This window comes from Microcaecilia unicolor, chromosome 3, assembly GCF_901765095.1.
Source record: "Microcaecilia unicolor chromosome 3, aMicUni1.1, whole genome shotgun sequence".
Lineage (NCBI taxonomy): Eukaryota > Metazoa > Chordata > Amphibia > Gymnophiona > Siphonopidae > Microcaecilia > Microcaecilia unicolor.
Window position 1 is genome coordinate 184,437,033 of NC_044033.1, and position 22,790 is coordinate 184,459,822.

At 47.0% G+C, this 22,790-nt stretch overlaps 1 protein-coding gene across 2 annotated transcripts in view; it reads right to left on the reverse strand.

The window, feature by feature from the left end:
- Window positions 1-22,790, reverse strand: part of PMEL (premelanosome protein) — a 52,787-nt gene that overhangs the window by 11,524 nt on the left and 18,473 nt on the right. Inside the window, exons 4-9 of one of the 2 annotated variants that reach the window (XM_030196738.1) lie at window positions 22,643-22,780; window positions 20,162-20,323; window positions 12,973-13,371; window positions 11,437-11,799; window positions 8,801-8,947; window positions 7,334-7,427 (exon numbers count right to left, since the gene is read on the reverse strand). In XM_030196738.1, the coding sequence (XP_030052598.1) occupies window positions 7,334-7,427; window positions 8,801-8,947; window positions 11,437-11,799; window positions 12,973-13,371; window positions 20,162-20,323; window positions 22,643-22,780 (1,303 nt within the window). The remainder of the gene's footprint in view (window positions 1-7,333; window positions 7,428-8,800; window positions 8,948-11,436; window positions 11,800-12,972; window positions 13,372-20,161; window positions 20,324-22,642; window positions 22,781-22,790) is intronic. The other variant, XM_030196739.1, reaches the window with a different exon arrangement.

Genomic DNA, 22,790 nt, shown 5'->3' on the forward strand with positions numbered 1-22,790 from the left:
GGGGGGGGAAGACGGTAGATGACAAAAAAAAGAAAAGAGCCCCTTCTTTCCTGCCCGGCACACCTACAGACTGTCTTGCTCCCTGTGCCACTTCAAAATTGCTGCTAACAGTTCAAGCGGCAGCTTCGCAAGACTTCCATTGAAGTCTTGCATAGGGGGCGGGGTAGGGGCGGGGAAGAGGTGTGTCAGGGGGCGGGGTATGTGTCCTCTTTTTTCTTAGGGCAAATATGGTAACCCTAAGGTGAGGTATACACAAAAAGTAGCACATATGAGTTTATTTTGTTGGGCAGACTGGATGGACCGTGCAGGTCTTTTTCTGCCGTCATCTACTATGTTACTATGTAAATGATTCGGTACAATCGACGGTATGGTTAGTGCATCCCGAATTGTCCACATTACAATGGTAATTACTCGTTTGCATTCCGTTTTTGTTAGCTGCTAGCGTCGTCAGAAAATGGCCTTTAATGCATGCTACGGTTAAAAATTTCTTCGTTAAAGAGTCGTTAAAGTTTAGTGCATCTGGGCCTTGGTCACTACATCGAATACAGACATCCCATCTGCAGACAAACTTGCTAAGTATTTCAATGAACAAATTGCAAACCTACGCAACACGCTACCTCAGGACAACACTGACATCGAAATCTTCCTTAATGAGTTGGACCCAACCACTGGAGAATACCCAGCTGACCGAACCTGGTTAAAATTCAACCTCCTTACCATCGATGCAGTTGCACAGGCGATCAGCAGGTTCTCCAACACTCACTGTAAACTAGATACCTGTCCCAACTACCTGATGAAATCCACCCCTGGCCGCTTCATAGCAGACCTCACATCCCACCTAAACTACATGCTTCAGCAAGGTCTCTTCACTAAGGAAAATGGTAATATCCTACTCACTCAAATACCAAAAGACACCAAGAAAAAAGCAAATGAAATCACTAACTACCGTCCGGTAGCATCCATTCCGTTGTCAGTCAAACTGATGAAAAGCATGGTAGCCAAACAACTTACAGATTATATAAACAAATTCTCAATATTATACGAATCACAGTCAGGTTTTCGCCCCCTCCACAGCACAGAAACAGTACTACTCACTCTCCTAGTCAAATTCAAACAGGAAATAGCAATACGCAAAAACATCCTCCTCCTCCTCCAATTCGACATGTCTAGTGCATTCGACATGGTAAACCATAATATATTAATAAGACTACTAGATAAGTTCAGGATTGGTGGAAACATACTTAGCTGGATCAAGGGTTTCCTAACCACAAGAACATATCAAGTAAAATCAAACTCAAACATATCACCGTGGAAAGCAGACTGGGGAGTACCTCAAGGATCATCGCTATCACCGATCCTCTTCAACCTAATGATGACCCCACTAGCTAAGTCCTTATCCAACCAAGGCCTTAACCCTTTCATCTATGCAGACAATGTCACAATATTCATTCCTTACAAGTCTAAACTGACAGAAATCACCAACAAAATCAAGATCAGCTTGAACATCATGGACTCTTGGGCAAATGCATTTCAACTAAAACTAAATAAAGAAAAAACACACTGTCTCATCCTCTCATCCCTACACAGCGCGGATAACCCCACAATTATCAACACCCCAGATTACACCCTCCCTATCTCAGACAGCCTGAAAATCCTTGGCGTTACAATGGACCACAACTTAACACTAGAGAGCCAAGTGACATCCACAACAAAGAAAATGTTCCACTTAGAGGCAGATGCAGCAACCAAACGTAAAAAAATCTAAATCGTTAAAGTCCCTAACGATTTTAAAATAACGAAAAATGCACCAAAAAAAAAAGTCACACATGCTGAGATCGGTATTGAAACGTACAATGTATCAAAGAATCACAATACACATCGTTAATCGGCCCCCAAATCATGCACAGAGCAGCCAAGCGTTATGTTAGCTGCTCTGCGCATGCCACAAACAGTCAAAACACAGTCAAATCACAAGCACATGGCTCCCAAATCAAAACAAAAAGAAAAAAAAAGGGTCGGGAGGGGGCAAGGGCGCTCATCAGGAGCGTCCTGTACGGACGGCCTTGCCCCCCCCCCCCCCGCCGCTCCCCACTTTCCGCCGCTCCCCCCACCCCGAAAAAGCAAAATTCAAGCAGCCCCTGCCCCCCTCCCTTCCTCACTACTCTCTCACCTCAGCTCCGCCTCCCGACATCCTCCGTCCTGTGCCCCGCCCCCTTTTGGGGTCGTCGCTGCCATTCCCCTCCTCCATCGGGCCCCCCTCCCTCTTACCAGGCCCGTGCAGCGCCTCTCTCCTCTGTCCGAAGGCGCTGCACGGGCAAGAAGAAAGCTGATGCCTGCTTTCGCCCAGCTTCGATGGCGCGTCTTTCTCCTGCTGGGCCCGCCCCTGTCTGACGTCGGTAACCTACGTAGGTTACTGACGTCAGACAGGGGCGGGCGCAGCAGGAGAAAGACGCGCTATCGAAGCTGGGCGAAGGCAGGCATCAGCTTTCTTCTTGCCCGTGCAGCGCCTTCGGACAGAGGAGAGAGGCGCTGCACGGGCCCGGTAAGAGGGAGGGGGGCCCGATGGAGGAGGGGAATGGCGGCGACGACCCCAAAAGGGGGCGGGGCACAGGACGGAGGATGTCGGGAGGCGGAGCTGAGGTGAGAGAGTAGTGAGGAAGGGAGGGGGGCAGGGGCTGCTTGAATTTTGCTTTTTCGGGGTGGGGGAGCGGCGGAAAGTGGGGAGCAGCGGGGGGGGGGGCAAGGCCGTCCGTACAGGACGCTCCTGATGAGCGCCCTTGCCCCCTCCCGATCCTTTTTTTATTTTTATTTATTTATGTGTTTTCTGACGTCCTTTGGACCAATCACAGCGCTTTTAGCTCTGCTAATGCGCTGGGATTGGCTCAAAGTTTGTTTATTTTTTCACTTAATGATTTTTCCTGGCACAGAGCTGTCCTAACGAGTGGTCCAGACCTCTCGTTAGATTTCCTGCCTTTTTCCTGCGTAAAGGCAATCGGAAAAGGTTAGTGCATGTGGTTTCAATGGGGTTTTCACACTAATTGCTCATCTCCATTCCGTTTTCGTTAGCTGCTGGCTTCCTCGGTAAAAGCCCTTTGATGCATGCAACGGATCAAATTTTCCTCATTGGAGAGTCATTAAAGGCTCATTTAGCTTTAGTGCATCTGCCTCTTAATGTGGAAACTCAAACGCGTGAAACAATTCTTCCCGAGGGGAACATTTTGCAACCTGATACAATCAATGGTATTAAGCCATGTAGACTACTGCAATGGAATTTATGCGGGATGCAAAGAACAAACGTTAAAGAAACTTCAGACCGCTCAAAACACGGCAGCTAGGCTTATCTTCAGAAAAACGTGATTTGAAAGTGCAAAACCCCTTCGCAAAATACTACACTGGCTCCCAATCAAAGAACGCATTGCTTTCAAAATCTGCACTCTGGTTCACAAAATTATCTATGGTGAAGCTCCGGGATACATGACAGACTTGATCGACCTACCAACTAGAAACACATCCAAATCAACACGAACATACCTAAATCTGCACTACCCAAGCTGCAAAGGACTCAAATACAAATCAACTTACGCGTCCAGTTTTTCCTACATAAGCACACAATTGTGGAACATATTACCAAAAGCCTTGAAAACTACGAACGACCACTTAAACTTCCAGAAAACACTAAAAATTAACCTGTTTAAAAAGGCATACCCTACCGATCCAACATAAATGCCTGATCTCTGCAGCACAACAAAACTAAAGAACGTAATGGACGTAGCACAACTCTTCCGTTGTACGATTCCCTAGTGTGGCTGGGCCACATGAACTTTATCTTACCACAACATCACTTTGTATTTGTTTACACCAGAATCTGTAACTCCTCTCCGGTACTATGTAAGCCACATTGAGCCTACAAACAGGTAGAAAAATGTGGGATATAAATGTAACAAATAAATAAATAAACCTTCTCAGTAACGTCAGGCATATTACAAACCTCTACAAAAAACACACAAACACTCAGAACCTAGGGCAATGTTCAGCGCTGCGTGCGTCTGGTAGCGCTATACAAATGTTAATAATAATAATAATAATACCATGCTAGCAATAACTTCCAAAGCTCACACAACAAGGACCCTACCTAGGAAAAGACAGCAACATAAATACTGCAATGTGTCCTGGGGCATCAACATGGCCCCACTATATGCAGCACCTCTATCCTTTCCCTGCCCAGCAAACAACATGGATCCACACAGCAGCACTAGCACATAAAACAGAAGGGAAGCATGGTGCCTGCCTTAAAGCTTGAGCCCATGTGCTTGTTGAGGCAGCTCTACTGTATCCTGCCCTGTTCGCAGGGCTGCCGAGAGGGGTGCAGGGGGGACAAAATTCCCCGGGCCTCCAAGGGGGGCCCGGGGCCGCAGTCCCCAGTCTTGCCCGCCCGCCCTCAGCTCCATCGACCATCCACCACCAGGACCCCTGCATTCAAATTGGCAGCGCTGCGGCCTCACCTCCGTGTGAAAGCAGCAGATCGCCTCCCTTCGGGCCTTCCCTCCCTGTGTCCCGCCCTCGCGGAAACAGGAAGTTACATCGAACGAGGGTGGGAGGGAAGGCCCAAAGGGAGGCGATTTGCTGCTTTTACACAAAGGTGGGGCCGCAGCGCTGCCGATTTGAATGCAGGGGGCCTTGTGGCGGACGGTCGACGGAGCCGAGGGCGGGCGGGTGAGACCGGGGACTGCGGCACCAGGCGGCCTGAGTGGCGATTGGGGGGGCGGGGCCCCAGGGGCAGCCTTGCCCTGGGCCCAGCTCAGTCTCTCAGCGGCCCTGCCTGATCGCCTCAATGCACATATGGCCTCAACTTAGCCTTAAGGCAGGCACCATGCTTCCCTTCTGATGCCACCAGTTTGCTACCTAGAAAATTCATACTGACAGGATACCTGGCTTTAATCTCTCAAAACAATATGGAAAGACCCTCATCAAATGCAAAATAATGGACCACACATGAAAAATAGAAATATGTAGACAAATATTAAATTGAAACCTCATGATGCCAAAACCAGACTTTGAATGTGATGCAATACCAGAGAAATAGGAAGAAATCCATTTCTCCCTATACTATGCAAACTATAAAGATCACATTCAAGGGGTACAAATAGGATAATATTCAGAGAAGGCCCCAAGCCTGCATGAAGCTGAAGAAAGTACAACCTGTGGGATCCTCTCCCAAATGTCTGCCTTGGGCCCCAGCCATGTATAACATAGTCTCTGTCAGATGTATATTCCAAAAACTGACTTATTACAATCACCAAATAGAAAATAAAGTTCTTTTTTGTTTCTACTTTTATTTTCTGGTAATTTTATTTTTCTAATCTCATTATTCCCAGTCTATGGTTTCTGCTTTCCTCTTTCTATCTTTTCTTAACTCTATTTCCAGAGTATTTTGTCCTGTCCATTTGCCATTTCTTGTCTTTCATGTCTCCTTCCTACCCCATATTGATCTCTTACATTGATCTCTTCTTTCTTTCTTTCTTTCTTCCATTTATTTTTCTGCTTCTCTCCAAATTTTACTCCTCCTAGCCAACTACTCTTCAATTTCCTTCATTTTTTACTGCATCTAACTAAAGGTTTCCATGTCTTTCCTCACCCAGGCCTTCCATTCTTCCTTCTCTCTCCTTTCCCAGCCTCTTATTACTAGTCCTTCACTAGCTCTTTATTCCCATCCTTGTCCAGCATCTCTCCTCTTTTTCCCATCCAGCATCTCTTCAATCTCTATCAAGCATCTCCCTCTCTCTCCCCCCATCCAGTGTCTTCCTATCTCCACTGTGTTCATCATTAACCCTTTGTATCTAGCATCATCCCTTGGTGTCCCTAACCTATCCACCTAAGCAGCATCTCCCCCTGTGTTCATGTCCCTATCCTCCCCTCCATGTCCAGCATGCCCCCCCGTGTCGTTGTCTCCCTTTGATTCAGCATCTCCCTGTGTCTCCTATCTTCCCTCACTGTGTCCAGTATCTCCCTTCTGTGTGCCTATCTCCACCACCCCCATGTTCACCCCCTCTCCCTCAGTGGTTCAGCATTTAATACTGTGTCCCTTCCCCCTCCCATGGCCCTCCTCCATCCTTTCCCTGCCTAAAGCAAGCAGTTTGTATTCATACAGTACCAGCACATAAAGCCAAAGGAAAGCACAGATCCTGCTTTGAAGCTTCAGCTCTTGGGTGCTCTGAGGCAGCTCTGACACATCTAGCCCCCTCTGACATTGGCATCAGAGTTATCTTAGGCATATATGGGCTCAAGCCTCAAGACAGACCCCACAGTTCCTTTCAATTTTAGGTGCTGCTGCCACTGCTGCTACCACTGCCACAGGTCCCACAAATATAGAGCAGCAGAGGTGTTAACCAGGACAAGTAGAGGGCAGAGGTGGAATTGATCAAAGGTCAGCAGAAAACTCCTATAAATGTTAGCTGGTTTTCTGTCCTGCTGGCTGCTACCCATTGACACACATAAACCCACACAGGGTTACCATATTTGCCCTAAGGAAAAAGAGGACACATGCCCTGCTCCTTGTCGCACCATACCCCACCCCCTGTCACCCCCTGCCCTGCCCCCTGTCACACCTCACCTCATCCCTTGTCACTTTGACCCTTCCAAAGAGAGCCAGATTCCCTCGCTCTCCCCCCATGTATATCCCTTTCCCAGGTTTCCAGCTTCCCTCCACCCACATGACTCCATTCACTACCTCTCCCCTCCCCTCCTTTACCTTAGTGTGGTGCCCTGGTGGTCTAGTGTTCTAATGACCTCTTCGGGGCAGGAAAGAGCCCCTCTTTTCTACCCGGTGTGTCTACAGACTGTCTTTCTCCCAGCGCTGATTCAAAATGGCTGCTGAGAGGTCAAGCAGTGACCTTGCAAAAATTCTGCGGAAGTCTAGCGAGGCTGCTGCTTGAACCCTAGCAGCCATTTTGAATCAGCGCTGGGAGAAAGACAGTCTGCAGACACGCCAGGTAGGAAAGATGGGGCTCTTTCCTGCCCCGACTAAACCACCAGGGCACCACTCTAAGGTAAAGGAGGGGAGGATAGGACACCCTGAGGCCTGCCTGCTCGTCTTCCCACCAGCCTGCCCATTCGTCCGCAAATCTGGACAAACGGGCAGGCTGGCAAAACCCACCCGGATGCCTGGCTGTGTCCTCAAAAAGAGGACATGTCTGGGTAAAACTGGACGTATGGTAACCCTATCACCCACATTCACCCTTGAGAAACCAGACAGGCCAGCCAAGTGCCACCTAGTTGGTTACCTATATGTAAAGGGGCACCACAAGTTTCATCTGCTCAAGCAGCTGTATCTTACCTGCCCTGGCATGTAACTGTGAAGTCCACAGCATTATCCTGCCCTTCAGCAGCTACTGGAAGCACCTGGACAATCTCCACACTTTCAATCCCCTCTGAAACACAAAGGTACAGCAGCAATCATGGGGTGTTCTGCAGGAGCTGTATAATGATAAGCAGTATATAAAGCTAATAAAATAAATGAGTCCCTGAAGCCAAGGAGCTGTATAATGATAAGCAGGGGCGTATCTAGACTTCGCTGGTAGGGGGGTCCAGAGCCGAGGTGAGGGGGCACATTTTAGCCCCCCCCCCCCCCGGCGACCCTCCCCCCCCCCCGGCGCTGCCATTGCCGCCACCCCCTGCCGCCGCCAGAACCACCTCCAACAACTGTGGCCCGCCCACCCGACGACCCTCTCGACCCCCCCACCCGCTGTCGCCTACCTTTGCTGGCGGGGGACCCCAACCCCCGCCAGCTGAAGTCATCTTCCTCGTTCGTTTGGGTTTCTTCTTTCTGAGTCTGAATCTGACATCCTGCACGTACACAACGTGCAGGACGTCAGACTCACAGAAACAGAACGAAGCCCAAGGCTTCGTTCTGTTTCTGTGAGTCTGATGTCCTGCACGTTATGTACCAGGGGCGTAGCCAGAAAACAGATTTTGGGTGGGCCTAAGCAAGAAGTGGGTGGGCACCAAGTGTTCTCCCCCCTCCCCCACTACGACCAGAGAAATATCTCAGCTGGCAGGAAAACGCTTCTTTCCACCTTGGCAGTCTGCAGCAGGCATGCACTGAAAACTGAGCATGTGCAGGTGCCGGTATTGTGGAGAGTAGCGTTTTCATTACCATCAGGGGAGAGTGCTTTGCTGGCAAAGCTTGGGATCCCTACCAGCTACCGCTAAACATGTGCTACTGTTGGGTGGGCCTGAGCCCTAAGTGGGTGGGACCTGGCCCATCCAGGCCCACCTGTGGCTACGCCACTGTTGTGTACATGCAGGATATCAGAGTCAGACTCAGACTCAGAAAGAAGAAACCCAAACGAACTAAGGAAGACGACTTCGGCTGGTGGGGGTTGGGGGTCCCCCGCCAGCAAAGGACAGCGACGGCTGGTTGGCGGCAGGAGGGGGGGTTGCGAGGGTCGTCAGTAGGGGGGTCCAGGGCCAATTCTACAGGGGCCCTGGCCCCCATGGCCCCATAGCAGATACGCCCCTGATGATAAGCAGTGTATAAAGCTAATACATGAATCCCTGAAGTCCATGGAAACACTGCCAGGAGTGAGGGGACCAGCGTGTTAAAAGAATTTGGATGATAATGAGAGGTGCCCTGACAGGGACCTTCCAGTTTAAGATGTATCTGTCTTAGAAGGCAGAACCAGGCTTTCCACTAAGCAACTGTGCTTTTCAGCCCCTACTGACTGATGCAAATGAGGCCTCCCATCTTAGAAAGATTCCCATTTGTTATTTAAGGGCAATTTCGGCTGTCTCTTAAACTTACGTTCAATCTCCAGATCTGCAGAGAAGGAGCCATAGCGGTACAGGAAGCAGTTGGGTGACTGTTCTTCAGGTGCTTGGCGTTTATTCAACAGACCTGGTGCTGCAGTTACTGCCTGCAGCTGCACCTCTGTGGTGGCTGCAGCAGTTTCTGTTGGAGAATTAAAAGGTCAGGAAGGACCGGGGTCTGGAGGAAGAGAAGTGGACTGAAGTGCTACCAATTTCACCCCCCATCTTGTCTCCTGAGCTTCCATCCTAGTCTGTTTTGAGCAAAGATACAAAGCCTTAAGGGCAACAAATCATTTTAATGCCACTGGTAAGCATTTATCTATACTGTGGATATTGTCATCCTGCCTCCTCATGTACAGCCTGGCCAAAGATTTGGGTAGCTAGCCCTGCAGCCACATCCAGCCTCCAGAGATAGTTAACTGCTAAAAGGCTGCCTCTCATCCCCCTAGGCCAGGTTTGTCCAACTTCAGTCCCTGAGGGCCACCAACAAGCCAGATTTTCAGGATATCCCCAATTAATATGCATGACAGAGATTTGCATACAATTAAGGCAGTGGGCAGGATAATCTCTCTCATGTGTATTCATTAGGGAGAAAATTTTTCTTCACTCAACATGTAATTAAACTCTGGAATTCGTTGCCAGAGAATGTGGTAAAGGTGCTTAGCTTAGTGGAGTTTAAAAAAGGTTTGGACAGCTTCCTAAAGAAAAAGTCCATAGACCATTATTAAATGGACTTAGGAAAATCCTCTATTTCTGGGATAAGCAGTATAAAATGTTTTGTACTTTTTTGGGATCTTGCCAGGTATTTGTGACCTGGATTGTCCACTGTTGGAAACAGGATGCTGGGCTTGATGGACCTTTGGTCTTTCCCAGTATGGCAATGCTTATGTACTTATCCTGAAAACCTGGCCTGTAGGCAGCCCTCAAGGACTCAACTTGGACAAGCCTGCTGTAGACTGGCACAGAGATCAGCAATAGGTTATGGGTCTGAACCCAACCTTTTGTGACACATCCAACCAGTCAGGTTTTCAGGGTATCAAAAATTAATATTCATGACAGATCTGCAGGCATTGCCTTAATTGTACACGAATTGATCTCAGGCATATTCATTGTGGATATCCTGAAAACCAGAATGGCTTGGTGTGTCCTGAGGACTGGGTTAAGAGCCCCTGGATTAGGATATTGAAAACCAACATCCATCAGCTGCCAGCTGGTGTTTTCCACCACTTCCATTTTTCAGCTTCTGGTTCCCTCGGAACCAATACTGGGAGCTGGTGCTATGAATCTTCATTACCCAGTAATTTTCCCCATATTTCATATCCCTTCACAAATTATTTAGATGGCTAACTGCTGCAGCAGTTCTTAGCTAGGAGCCATGCAATAGAGCCCCTCTGAACCCTGAAATAAGGGGTGTTAAATCTGGCCACTAGGAGTCACAATGACTAAGACTCTTCTACCTTATTGAGGCTGTGAACGGTGCCTTCCCAGAATCCTCAGTTGACCTATGTAGTAGAAGACCTAAGCCAGGAATAAGGCTTAGGTTTCTCACAAAGGGACAGCCAGAATTTAGCTTTAACTTCACCACTTAAAGTATCTCTAGTGAAGAAGAATGAACTGCAGGAAGGGCCGACTCAAGAGATAGTGGTGCCCTGAGCCAACTTGATTGGGCAACCCCCTCCCCACCCCCATCCCCCATGGATTTAAGAACTCTCCCTCCCCCCTTCCCCTCCTGCTCCCTCACCTCTCTCACTCCCACATGGTCCTGTAAAGTTTACGTCAATTGTCGGCGGCAGCAACAGCAGTGTGATAGGCTGCCTTTGGCCAGCCCTAGGACCATGGGGGAGTGAGAGAGGAGAGGGAGCAGTGCCAGACCTGTGAGGAGGGAGAAGAGAGAAAGGGAGAGACCAGATTGGGAGAGAGGGGTGGGGGAGATAGAAAAGGCTTAACCTGTAGACCAGGTGAGGTCAGAGGCTGGGTATTTTGCGCCTTTAAATCACTGGTGCCCTGGGCCACAGCCTCACTCAGTCCAATGGTTAAGCCAGCCCTGACTGCAGGCATAGCATTTGGCAGAGTACCAGTAGAACCCAGGTACACATCTGATGATATCTGAACTTACACTATCCAGACTACAATGACATTAAATACAAATCAATTTAGGCCTCTAACTTTACTTACATAGGCACTCAACTATGGAATGCTTTGCCCAAATCAGTAAAATCTACACAGAACTATCTAGACTTCCGGAAATTATTGAAAACACTATTATTTAAGAAGGCTTATTCCCCAGGTTTAACTTAACTCGAATTAACTCTTACTATAAACTAAGAACCAAGGACAATAATTATTTGTTACTATCTCTTGCCTTTTTTTGCTGTTTAATTGTTATGTTATATCTTACTCTCAAATTGTAAAATTTTCTTATTGCACTGTAACCTTACTACAGATCTTATGTAAGCCACTTTGAGCCTGCAATCAGTGGGAAAATGTGGGATATAAATGTAGTAATAAATAAATAAATGATGTGTAAACTGTAGGTGCAGGACAGTCCCAGTCAGATCCAGGCAAACTCCTGGCTAAGGCAGTGGACAAGCAAGGGGCAAAATGCAGTTACAGCTGGCTCCAGATACATACCTGGAGATCCAGAGAGGTCGACGTCAGCTTCAGTCCCCACCACAGATGGCAGGATGGGAGAGTCTGCAGCTGCAGAGACTGGCAGGCTGGCTGCTGTGGCTTCGGGTGCTGGCAATAAGGTCAAGTCCATGTCCACTAATGAGGTCCCAGATCCTTCCACAGTTGCTGCTAGGTCAATGTTAGCTGGAACGGCAACAGAAGGAGTGGCTGCAGCTGCAGGCACCATGCTGCCCGCGGCGGGAGTGACCAAGTTGGGGACTGAGGATGCAGAGGCAGTGATAGTCAGTGTTTCAGCCGCTGGCTCCTGCATTGTAGGGGTTGCTGGCTGATCAGAAGGAGATGCAGCAGGTGAGGCTCCAGTGGCTGAAGAAACAAAGAGATCTATTTTTCTGTTTTTGCTCTGAGATTAGATAAAAATATGTGCTTTATATTCTGATCCCTCTCCACCCTCTGCCCCCTGAGGTTTAAGCTTAGTTGGTGTTTGTCAAAATACAAAACTGTGTGAAAATAGAAAAATGTTGGCATGTAACAAAGCGGTTCTTATCAAACCTAGATTTCAATATTTTGCTGTCCCAAAGGAGGTACTCATTAGCTATCATTTTCAATGCTATCGTACATTTAGGAGACGGCTTTCAAGCTAAGAATTTTGAGACCTAGTCCACGAATACTTTTTATCGGGACTTTGCCCCAGATTTACAAGGGAGAATTTCACTTTGAAACTGTGCCCGTGGACATTTGCTATGGTTTTTCTATAGGTACTTTATTAACCACCAAGTAACAAGCAAAAAGTTGAAAATTACATCTATGCCTGTTATTCCCTCTCTCTACTCAACCCCCACCCAACACCCTTCCCCCATAAGCAACTCCTTTTCATGTGGCTAAAAATATATTTTCATCTTCTTAGCTGCATTAAGGAAGGACGATTCTCAGACGATTTACACCTTGGATATGACAAACTGAAGCCCCGTTTTTCTAAGTGATATTGGTACAATATTCACTGTAAGAGCCTGTTTTTTTTGCTATAACAAGTTCTTTTTATAAAGTACATTTACTTTATTTGTAATTTATTCAGAGCTCAAGCCCAATATAATATTATGTGTGTACACATTAGAGTTGTGCAAGGGGATGGGGACAACGGGAAACCCGATGTTAGTGACTAAAAGGTAATTAATACTGTGAAGACGGGAGGGGATGGATTGGAAGTGCATGGGGATGGGGAGCAGATTATGTCCCCGTGCACACTCAACTCAGAAACTTAAAACAGCAACACCTTAGCTAAAAAAAAAAACAAAGAAAAGAAAAGACAAAATTTCAAAAAAATCTTGCATATTTAGCAAAGTCAAGACTATTGTTTTATGTCAAATTTTAACAAATTATAGGATGCATTTTATGTTTTCTTTCAATTTACAAGAGCTTTTAAATGTGGGTTGGTTATGTGGATGGGAAAGAAAACGGGGGTTATAGTGAGGGGAGGTACAAATATGATGGGGTGGGGATGCTGTGCATACCTCTAGTACACATGCCCACTGTTCTTACCTGTGGTCTGTCCCTGTGCTGTAACAATAGCAGATGTACCACCTGTAACAACAGCTGTCCCAGGGCTTTGCTGCCCTGCAGGCTCTGTGCTGGCCACCACGACAACGGCCCATGTGGAGATAATGCTGCAAGATGCCAGAGGAATTGCTGCCTGCAGGACAAGCTGAGATTTGAAGGAGCCAGCTGTGGTATAAGTGTGGGTGACAGTCTCGGTGTGTGAAATTAGGGTGCCGCTCTGGTCTCCAAAGTCCCAGGAGTAGGTGAGGTCAGCATCCTTCAGGTACTCGCTGGGGTCATGCACCTTTACTTGGAAGGAGATGGCCCGGTTCTGGACAAATCGGTTGTCAGTCTGGTTCGGGTCCATAATCTGGAAGATCTCCACAGAGAGGGGAATCTGGTCTGTCAATATGAGAAGAGAAGCTCAGAAAGTAGTTTCATATAGGGATCAGCAGTAAGAACATTTTCATTTTGTGTTGTTTCCTGTGTTGTTTAGGGGAATGTTTATTTTGTTTGGTGTGTCCCCCCCCTCCCTTTTTGTTATCATGGGAGGTGACACAAAACAACAACCCAAGTGTCATTCATTCCCCCACAGTGTGTTTTTTTTTCTAGCAAAGAAGGTGCCAGTACTCAAATGCCAGGTCACCCTTCAGGGGTGGGGTGATCACTGAGGGACCAGTCACAGAATCTATAACAAGGTTGAATTGGTGTGTAGAGCCTGAGCTCTTTCATTAAAACTTGAGGACCATGGGTCAATTTTAGCAGACAATAGAAAAGGTGCCAGTACTCAGTACCCCCAAGTACCCCCTCAAAAACAGCCCTGTTCCCCAATGATCCAAATACCACCCACCTCCTCCCATGATCCAAGCTTCCCCCTGTGTCCCCTCCCACTATCCAAGCCCTCCCTAGGCCTACCTCCCTAGTAGTCTATTGAGGCAGTCTGTTGAGGCAGGAGCAATACTGATCCACTCCTGACCATGGTCATGGTAGCATCCAATATAACCTTTCTCCATAGTCTCATGATGCCACTAATACCGTGGAACTATGCAGAAAGATCTCAGCCATGGCCATGGGCAGGAGTGGAGTAACATCTGTCCTGCACCAACAGTCTCTAGTAGATCACCATGGAGGTAGGCAGTTGGGGGGGAGGGGCATTTGGATCATGGGGCCCACAAGGGGGCCTTGAATCATAGGAGGAGGCTGGTATTTGCAACCTATCGTTGCCAAATGAAATGCGTTCGCTGACATTTCTTCTGTCATTGTAAACAACTACCCATCCCTAGTTTCATAAATAAGCTAGTAGGATCCACGGCTTCCCAGGCCTGTGCCATGACATCAAAGGCACACTGCAATAAGCACTCAGATTTTGCAGAAAAAGATCACTCTCATCTGGACACAGTGGACTCTGACATTGGAAAGAATCTCTCACATCTTCACTGCCTTTCTCCAATCTTATAACTGCTCCTCCTGGATATCTATTTATTTATTTCTTTATTTCCACAGGTTTGGTATACCAACAATCACATTGTGATGCTTCTTAAGCCATTTACAAATCTCAAAAGTTCTCTATGTATTGAACCCTGAACTATGTAATAAAGCTTTTGTTGCATCTAATCTGTGATCTGCCTTTGCCCACGGTACCATCGTGGTGTCACACAATCGCATTTCCCTGCACCAGATTGTCTGTTTGAAGATGCAGCAGAACTGCCGTAGCCAGTCTAAGGCTGTACTCCTCCATTTTTCACTTCTAATATACTATGCTTTAGCCAGATGTTACCCCAGGTGCATTTTATATCTTTTTACTTTTTACACTACCTTTCCAGAAGCATGGTCATATATATTTCCACATATACATAATCCCCCAAGTACTCATCTGGTGGCCGTGAGCGTTTTAGAGGTCTCGACCTCTGCCAGATGAATCGACCCAGATACTCAATGCCAGGCACTGAATCTCTGGATACTGGCCAGCTTCCGGAATATATCCAGATGCCAGATGATATTCATATTGGTACCTCGATAACAACCTGGTTAAAGTTAGGACAGACATTTTGAATGGCATTCCCTAGTCTGAGCTGATTAGTGGATATTGCCAGTAGTGTCTATTTATATAATGCTTACATCAGATGCTATCGCCATATTATATTCTTGAAAGGCTTCACGTAGAGTGTGCTGAAGAAGTAATGTGAGTGAAGCTATAGGACCTGTCTTTTATTGCTTACGATTGATATATGACAGAACATGTTGATTCTGGACTTTTTTTCACAGAGTCGCTTTCCATGATGCAATTAGTAAGGGAAACATTGTGTTTTGTTGGACTGACTTGCTGTGAAGGAGTATAAGTTTACAAGATTATGGACAATATATAAGACTAGTGGAACCTAGCCCTGTTTCCTCAACAATGAAACAGGTCCTAGAAAGGTTCTCTTGTAAGCAATATTTTGTCTCTCCCCTGCCCTCCCCTCCATGTCCATCGATTCTTCCCTTCCCTCCCCTCCCCTCCCCTCCATGTCCAGCGATTCTCCTCTTCCCTGCCCTCCCATCCGTGTCCCGTGATTCTTTCCTTTACTGTCCTCCCATCCCATCCATGTTCATCAATTCTCCTCTGCCCTGCCCTTCCTCCTTCCCTCCCTCCCCTCGATGTCCCGCGATTCTCTCCTCCCCTCGATTTGTACCTGAACGTTCTCTGGCTGGCTGCTGCTGGCTTCCGTTCTGTTCATAACATTCCTCCTGATGTCAGCTCGCCTCCAGCGTTCCCTTCTCTCTCACTGTTCCGCCCTCTGACATCATTACGTTTTGACGCAAGGGCGGGGCAGTAAGGGGGAATGGAACTCTGGAGGCTGGCTGACGTCATCAGATGTTATGAACCCAGGCAGCCAGACAGTGATGGAACGTTGGAGGTGCAAATTATTATATAGGATAAGTAAAATCTTCTGAATTTAATTGAATTGTGTTGGGACTATTTTAAAATGAAGATTTAGAATTTACAAGTATTATTTTTGAAGAGATTTTTACAGAAAATAAAAAGATCAAAAATATTATAAAAATCATAAATTAAAAATGGATTAAAATTGCATTGGACTAATGAGGAACCTTGATGCTATTTGACTGCACTGTTATGGTGAAGATCGTAATGACCCTTGGAAGCATACTAATATATATGTAGAGAGCTGTGGTTTATACACTAACTTTATCCAGGCACTTAACCCAGTTTAGCAGACTGAGGGGCTGATGCTCAAAACTACCGCCGGTGTTAACATGCAGTTAACACTGGGTTTGCATGCATGTCATACAGTGCCAAATGCTCAGTGGGCTCGAGTGTGAGCGCCAAAGACGGCCATAAATCGTAGTGACATTGGGGCTGATATTCAGGCTGCGGGAGTTAGCCGGGCTGCCTCCCATTGTTGGCACTGAGCCTGGATATTCAATTCCAGGCTATTTCTAGTGACCGACATTGAATATCTGATTTATTTTTGGCTGGTTTCAACTTAACTGGCCAAATCAACATTCAGCACTGGCCAGTTAAGTTGAAACCGGCCAAAGATAGGCCTGCTATTTCGGTGGCCCAATTTGGCCGCCAAACTTAGGGATCCTTTTACTAAGGTACGCCGAAAAATGGGCTGCGCTAGTGTAGGCGTGGGTTTCGGGTGCACGCAGATCCATTTTTCAGCGTGCCTGTAAAAAAAGGCCTTTTTAAAATTTCTGCCGAAAATGGACATGCGGCAAAATAAAAATTGGCAAGCGTCCATTTTGGGTCTGAGACCTTACCGCCAGCCATTGACTTAGCAGTCATGTGTTAACCATGTGGTAGTTGTCTATGCGCATAGAACGACGCCTGGTTTTTGCTGCACTCCAGAAAATGAAAATTATTTTATGGCGCGTGGAGTGGACGCACGTCACAAATGAAATTACTGCGAGGGCCACATGGTAGCCAGGCGGTAACTCAAAACTGATGCATGTTGGGCACGTGTAGGCACCTATTTGGCTTAGTAAAAGGGCCCCTAAACTGGCGATGCGCTGAATATTAACAGATAGCCAGCTATATCATGCGATATGGCCGGTTATCTGCTAAGCATTGAGTGAGAATATTCAGTGTAGATAACTGGCGATCACCCTCTCCGAATATTCACAGATAACCGGTTAAGCACTATTTAACCATTCAGAAGCCGTTCCTGGCCAGTTAAATAGCGCTGAACGTTGGGTGGATTGTATTTAAATGGTATGCAAATTAGGTCAGTTACTAGTCCTTCCCAACGCTCAGATGGCAGCACTGCAATGCACAGAAGCAAATGATGTTATTTAACGCCAAATGCTTACCGAAGGCTCAAGGGTAGCATTAAAGGTTACTCAGGAGAAGATTTCTTGTCAGTTTGTCACATTAAACTGTGGGTTTTGTCCTTTTTTTACAAGTGGAAGGAAGCATGTGCGGGTTTTAAGTGCTGATAGTGAGAAACAAATGTGTGTGAATCCGAGCAAAACTGAAAATGGAAGCACACATCACTGCTCTTAAACACAAGCTTTTTTTGTACTTCAATTTTTCAAAAATTGAAGTACAAACAAGTTTTGAAAAACTAATATTTAAAAGCACAGAGGAACAGCACTGATGTGTGCTTACACTTCCGGTTGTGTCTGGTCATGTGCACAAGAGCAGCGCTTACAGCAAAACCTTTGTCGGCATGTGCCAAATATGGCCCTCCCCCTACTTTTGGTTTAATAGCGCAAATTAAAAATGCATTCCATTTGCATATTGATTCCTTCAAGCATCCCTGAGCTATTTTTTGATGATTTTGTTGCATTGTGGGCTTTAGCATCCGACTTTGAGCATCAGCCTTGAAACCTTCCGCTAACTAACTCTCCCGTCTGTGCCTAAATTCTGTCCCCAGACCGGATAGTGCTGCAGCAGTCAGAATAGATATTCAGCAGCATTGTCCAATTAAGTGCCAGCGGGATTTAACCTTCCTACATGTTAATATATATCTACCTATATAGGGCCCAATATTCAGACCACAGAAGTTAGCCCGACTAACTCCTGGGGTCAGGGCTGAGCCTGGATATTCAATTCTGGCCTGTTTCTGGTGACCGACATTGAATATCCAGTTTATTTTTTGCTGGTTCAAACTTAACAGGCGAAGTCAATATTCAGCACTAGCTGGTTAAGTTTGAACCAGCCAAAGATAGGCCTGGTATTCATGCAGCCAAATGTGGCTGCCAAACTTAGCCAGCGATGCGTCGAAAATGGCTAGCCGCTAATCGCTAACTGCAAATTTTCAGCGGGTCCTGCTTAAAATTCGCAGATAGCCGGTTATGGGGCATTTAACCGGCCAGGTGTTGATCCTGGCCAGTTAAATACTTTTGAATATGGAGGGTGGGGGGAATAATTAAAAAAAACATTTTGTGAGGGAGGGAGTGGTATAGTGTAGTTGCAAGTGTCTCTGAGAACACTCTCTCACTGAGGTTACAGTTTAGCCACCTTACGGCAGGTGACGCTAACCTGCCATGTCAGAGGCTGAGTCGGAGGGGCGGGTTAAATGCCCTGGAGCAGAGAGGCCTTGAGGCAAGAGGTCACCAGGAGGGAGAATCCGAGTGCAAAGATCTCCTGGAGGGAGGCTTCAGGTGAAGGAATCCTCCCTAAAGGGTTGGCTGGGCTGCAGTACCTGTGGGGGAGTCTCAGAGAAGAAAGGAGTGGCCCTAGCTCAGAGGTTTGCGCCCTGTAGAAGCCCAGGGAGTGCATGAGAAGGAACAGAAGACTGCAAAGGTAAAGGAGTGCCTTTACTTGTCTGTGAAGACCCAGGTCCTGAGTGTAGTAGGTGGAGCCGGGCTTGGATCTATATATGAGTAACTGAAACTGTTCTGAAATAGTTTCAGAAGACAGAACTGTTAAGATTGAAAGAAAGTAAATGTTAATGTGGTTGTTGCCCAGGGTGGAACTGAGTCTGTGATAGGGGAACAGACTGTGTTTCTTTGACTACCTGTTCACTGATAAAGCTTTTCTTTTGACTTTAATTTATATTCTTTCTGTGTCTGTGAGGGCTCCCAGCCTGTCCGCTAGCCACACCATCACATTTTTATTTATTTATTTTGGAGATTATAACTTGTAATATGCTTTGAGCTCTTTGGTTGGAAAAAGTTTGAAACAAATAAACAGTGAAGTCTCCAGTCCCCTGTGCTGGTGACCAAGGGGCACTGCCTCTACACTCGTGTGGTGCTCACCAAAGAAAGCATCCAAAAAGCACTGGGGAGTGGAAGCCCATCTGGTTAAATGTCTTTAACCAGTCATAGGTATTGTAACCAGTGGGAGCAAGGCTGTGCAGACCTGCCAAAAGGCATGGATTCATGCTGAATTCCTTTGAGTTTGTGAATCCTCTTTTGGGCAGGGTCAGGTGCCTGTAGCACCTCACTGGGGGCCAGATGTACTAAACTTAACGAGCCATTAACGAGCAAGTAGTAAACCCTGGCATGCAATAAAGGCCATTTTCCGATCACGGTAGCAGCTAACGAAAACGGAATGCAGATGATTCAAAGGCTATTATAATGAGCTGCACTACCATTGCAAGGCTATTATAATGAGATGCACTAACGTTTACCGATTCCCCTTACCGTGGAAAACCTAACGTGAGGTCTGCACCTCTCATTAGGCTGGGGCTGCTGTGAATGGACCCATGGAGACCAGTGGGAAAGCGCCCAACACCCATGTAAAAAAAAAAAAACAAGCTGCGTGCCCAAGTGCTCATCAGGGACATCCTTCTAAAGTGCCTAACATGGACGTCCTTCAAGGACGTCCCTGACGAGCACCTGGCTTTCTTTTTTCCCTTCCGCCGCCGCATGCTCGCTGCATGCCCTTGCGACGCATGCTTGAGCGGCCGACTGGCTGACTGTTTAACGATGGAATAGAGAATGCAAGTGAGCTACAACGAGCAGCTCATTTGCATTCCTATCCCTTGATGCATGCCCGTTCCTTAACGATTTGCTAAGGGAATCGGTAAGGGAAGGGCTTTAACAATTTTTTAGTGCATCTTGGCCTGGGGCTCATATCTCAACTCATCTGCACTCTTTACTGCCTGATGTGCCACCTGGAGCACCTTTTCAGACTGTAGCCTAGACCCCCGCTATTTTGAATAGACAGAAATATTTTTAAAAACCACTTATTAGCTGCTGATATGATGGACAGAGAACAGACCACAGTTGATGTTCCTACCAATGATGGAGAACTGGGATGCTGCTTTTCCGAGGGGGATGAACTGCTGCCGGCCTCGATGATGGTAAACAATCACTTCCATAGTGTAGGAACCCAAAGGGGCATCCTCTGTATCAACAGTCAGCAGAGAAGAGGGGCCATCCACAACTTGCCAATACTTCCCTGCACCAAAGGACCAAGGTCATAAGAGTGAGAAGGTAAAGAATTATACAAACATTTACTACCCATCCATTTATCACCCATCCATCCTTCTATTATGTTATACTCAGTGGCGTACCTAGGGTAGTTGACACCCGGGGCCGGTCATTTTTTAGCACCCCCCCCCCCCCCCAAATCCAGTACTAGGCATGCCGAGAATACAAAACACTCAGGACCTATAGAGCAATTCTACCATACCATAAGCAGTCATTTCTACGAGTCACACAAGGAAAAGGAAAGCATCTTAACACTACAGTGAGCACTAGAACATCAATTCACCTATTGTAAAACGAAACCAGACAGAATAGTACAGATCGTAGATCCTGCACAGTCAATGCCAACTGAAAGCCATGTCTTTTTCACAAACACAGATACACCCTAATCCACTATAGAGTCATAAACTTTCTATTTAGACAAAAATTAAACTGAACCCCCCAATGCCAAACTCTGCATACAATGCAACACCACAGAAACAGAAACTGTCCCCTAGTACTGTGCAAAATATAAAGACAGCAGATGTAAATTTGAAAAAAAACTAACAAGTACCAATCACCACTTTACAAATTAACAAATAGAAATAAAACAAATATAGAAAGTAAAATAATACCATTTTATTGGACTAATACATTTAGCTTTCAGAGGCCAAAACCTCCGTCCTCGGGTCAGTACAGTATAGTGCTGTTACAGTATCCTATCCTGACCTGAGGAAGGGGGTTTTGTTCTCCGAAAGTTAGTCAAAATGTATTAAAATTAGTCCAATAAAAAGATTACCTTATTTACATGTTCTATTATAAACATTTAACACATCTACAATACTTTATCCTAAAGCAAAAAAAATAAAAAAATATATTTTATTTACAGTTTGTTGTCTCTGGTTTCTGCTTTCCTCATCTTCTTTTCACCGTCTTCCTTCCATCCAGCATCTGTCTTCACTCTCTCTCTCTCTCTCTCTGCCATCCAGTGTCTGCCCTCTCTGCAGTCCCTTCCATCCACTGCCTGCCCTTTCTCTCTGCCACTTCAATCCACCATTTGCCCTCCCTCTCCCATCCATCCAGGGTCTGCCCTCCCTCTCGCTCCCCCTTCCATCTAGGATCTGTCCCCTCTCTCTCTCTGCCCCTTTTTTCAGCCCCCAGTTCCAGCCCCCTTCTCCCCTCTGAACACCCCCACCCCAGTCCCCTTCTCCCCTCCCCCTGTCTGAGACCCCCACCACAGTCCCCTTCTCCCCTCCCCTGTCTGAGACCCCCACCCCAGTCCCCTTCTCCCCTCTCCTTTTCCCCTCTGAACACCCCCACCCCAGTCCTTCTCCCCTCTGAGATCCCCACCCCAGTCCCCTTCTCCCCTCCCCTGTCTGAGACCCCCACCCCAGTCCCCTTCTCCCCTCTGAACACCCCCACCCCAGTCCCTTTCGCCCCTCTCCTTCCCCACCTCAGTCCCGTTAAAACCGGCGAAGCAGCGTCGCAGGCAGCGCCTCGTGCCCTGCTTGTAAAAAAAAAAAATCAAATCTCCTTCCTTCTCCTCGTCTTGACGTCTTGACGTCGACTCGGGCCTTCCAATCAATGGAAGGCCCGAGTCGACGTCAAGACGTCAAGACGAGGAGGAGAAGGAAGGAGATTTGATTTTTTTTTTTTTTTACAAGCAGGGCACGAGGCGCTGCCTGCGACGCTGCTTCGCCGGTTTTTTTAACGTGCGGCGCCGCGGGAACAGCCATGGGAGGCGGCGGGAGCGGAGCACCCCCCACCCACTGGCACCCGGGGCGGACCGCCCCCACCGCCCCCCCCCTTGGTACGCCACTGGTTATACTTAATTTCCTACTTTACATAACAAAATTCTGTGTTACCTATTACTATGTGAGCCGCATTGAGCCTGCTTTTAGTGGGAAAGTGCGGGATTAAAATATAATAAATAAATAAATAAATCACCAATACCACCTTGCAACTTCACAGAAAGTATCCACATTTCTTATTCACATAGCAAGCCCCTGCACTCAAAGTCCCACTGAAATTCTAGGGAGTTCCTGCACTCCTACACTCACCCCCTACCTGGCCACTCATCTTCAGAAACTCCAATAAACTCCCCCTTCCCCCCATCTTCCTCACAAAGGAGACCTTGTACCCCCAGCCACAGAAACAGCCCATGCTTCAGCTGTCAGAAAGAAGATCTCAAGTTAGACACCCATCACAGATCACTTAGTTCCTAGCAGAAAAAGAGGAAAGTGCTCAGAATTCCTCTGGAGATGATCTCCCGCCTCCTCTTGTCGAGCACCGCCAGGCAGTTTGTTCTTACCCCAGGTCTGCCACACATAGACAAACTTGTGCATCCTGTCAGTTCCCTCTGGGAATGGGCTTCCATCAGGGAACACGCAGTCTGAACTTTCAGAGGTTTCACTGGGAAAGACGGGCTCTCCAGCAGTCACACGAGAGCCTGCAAGGGG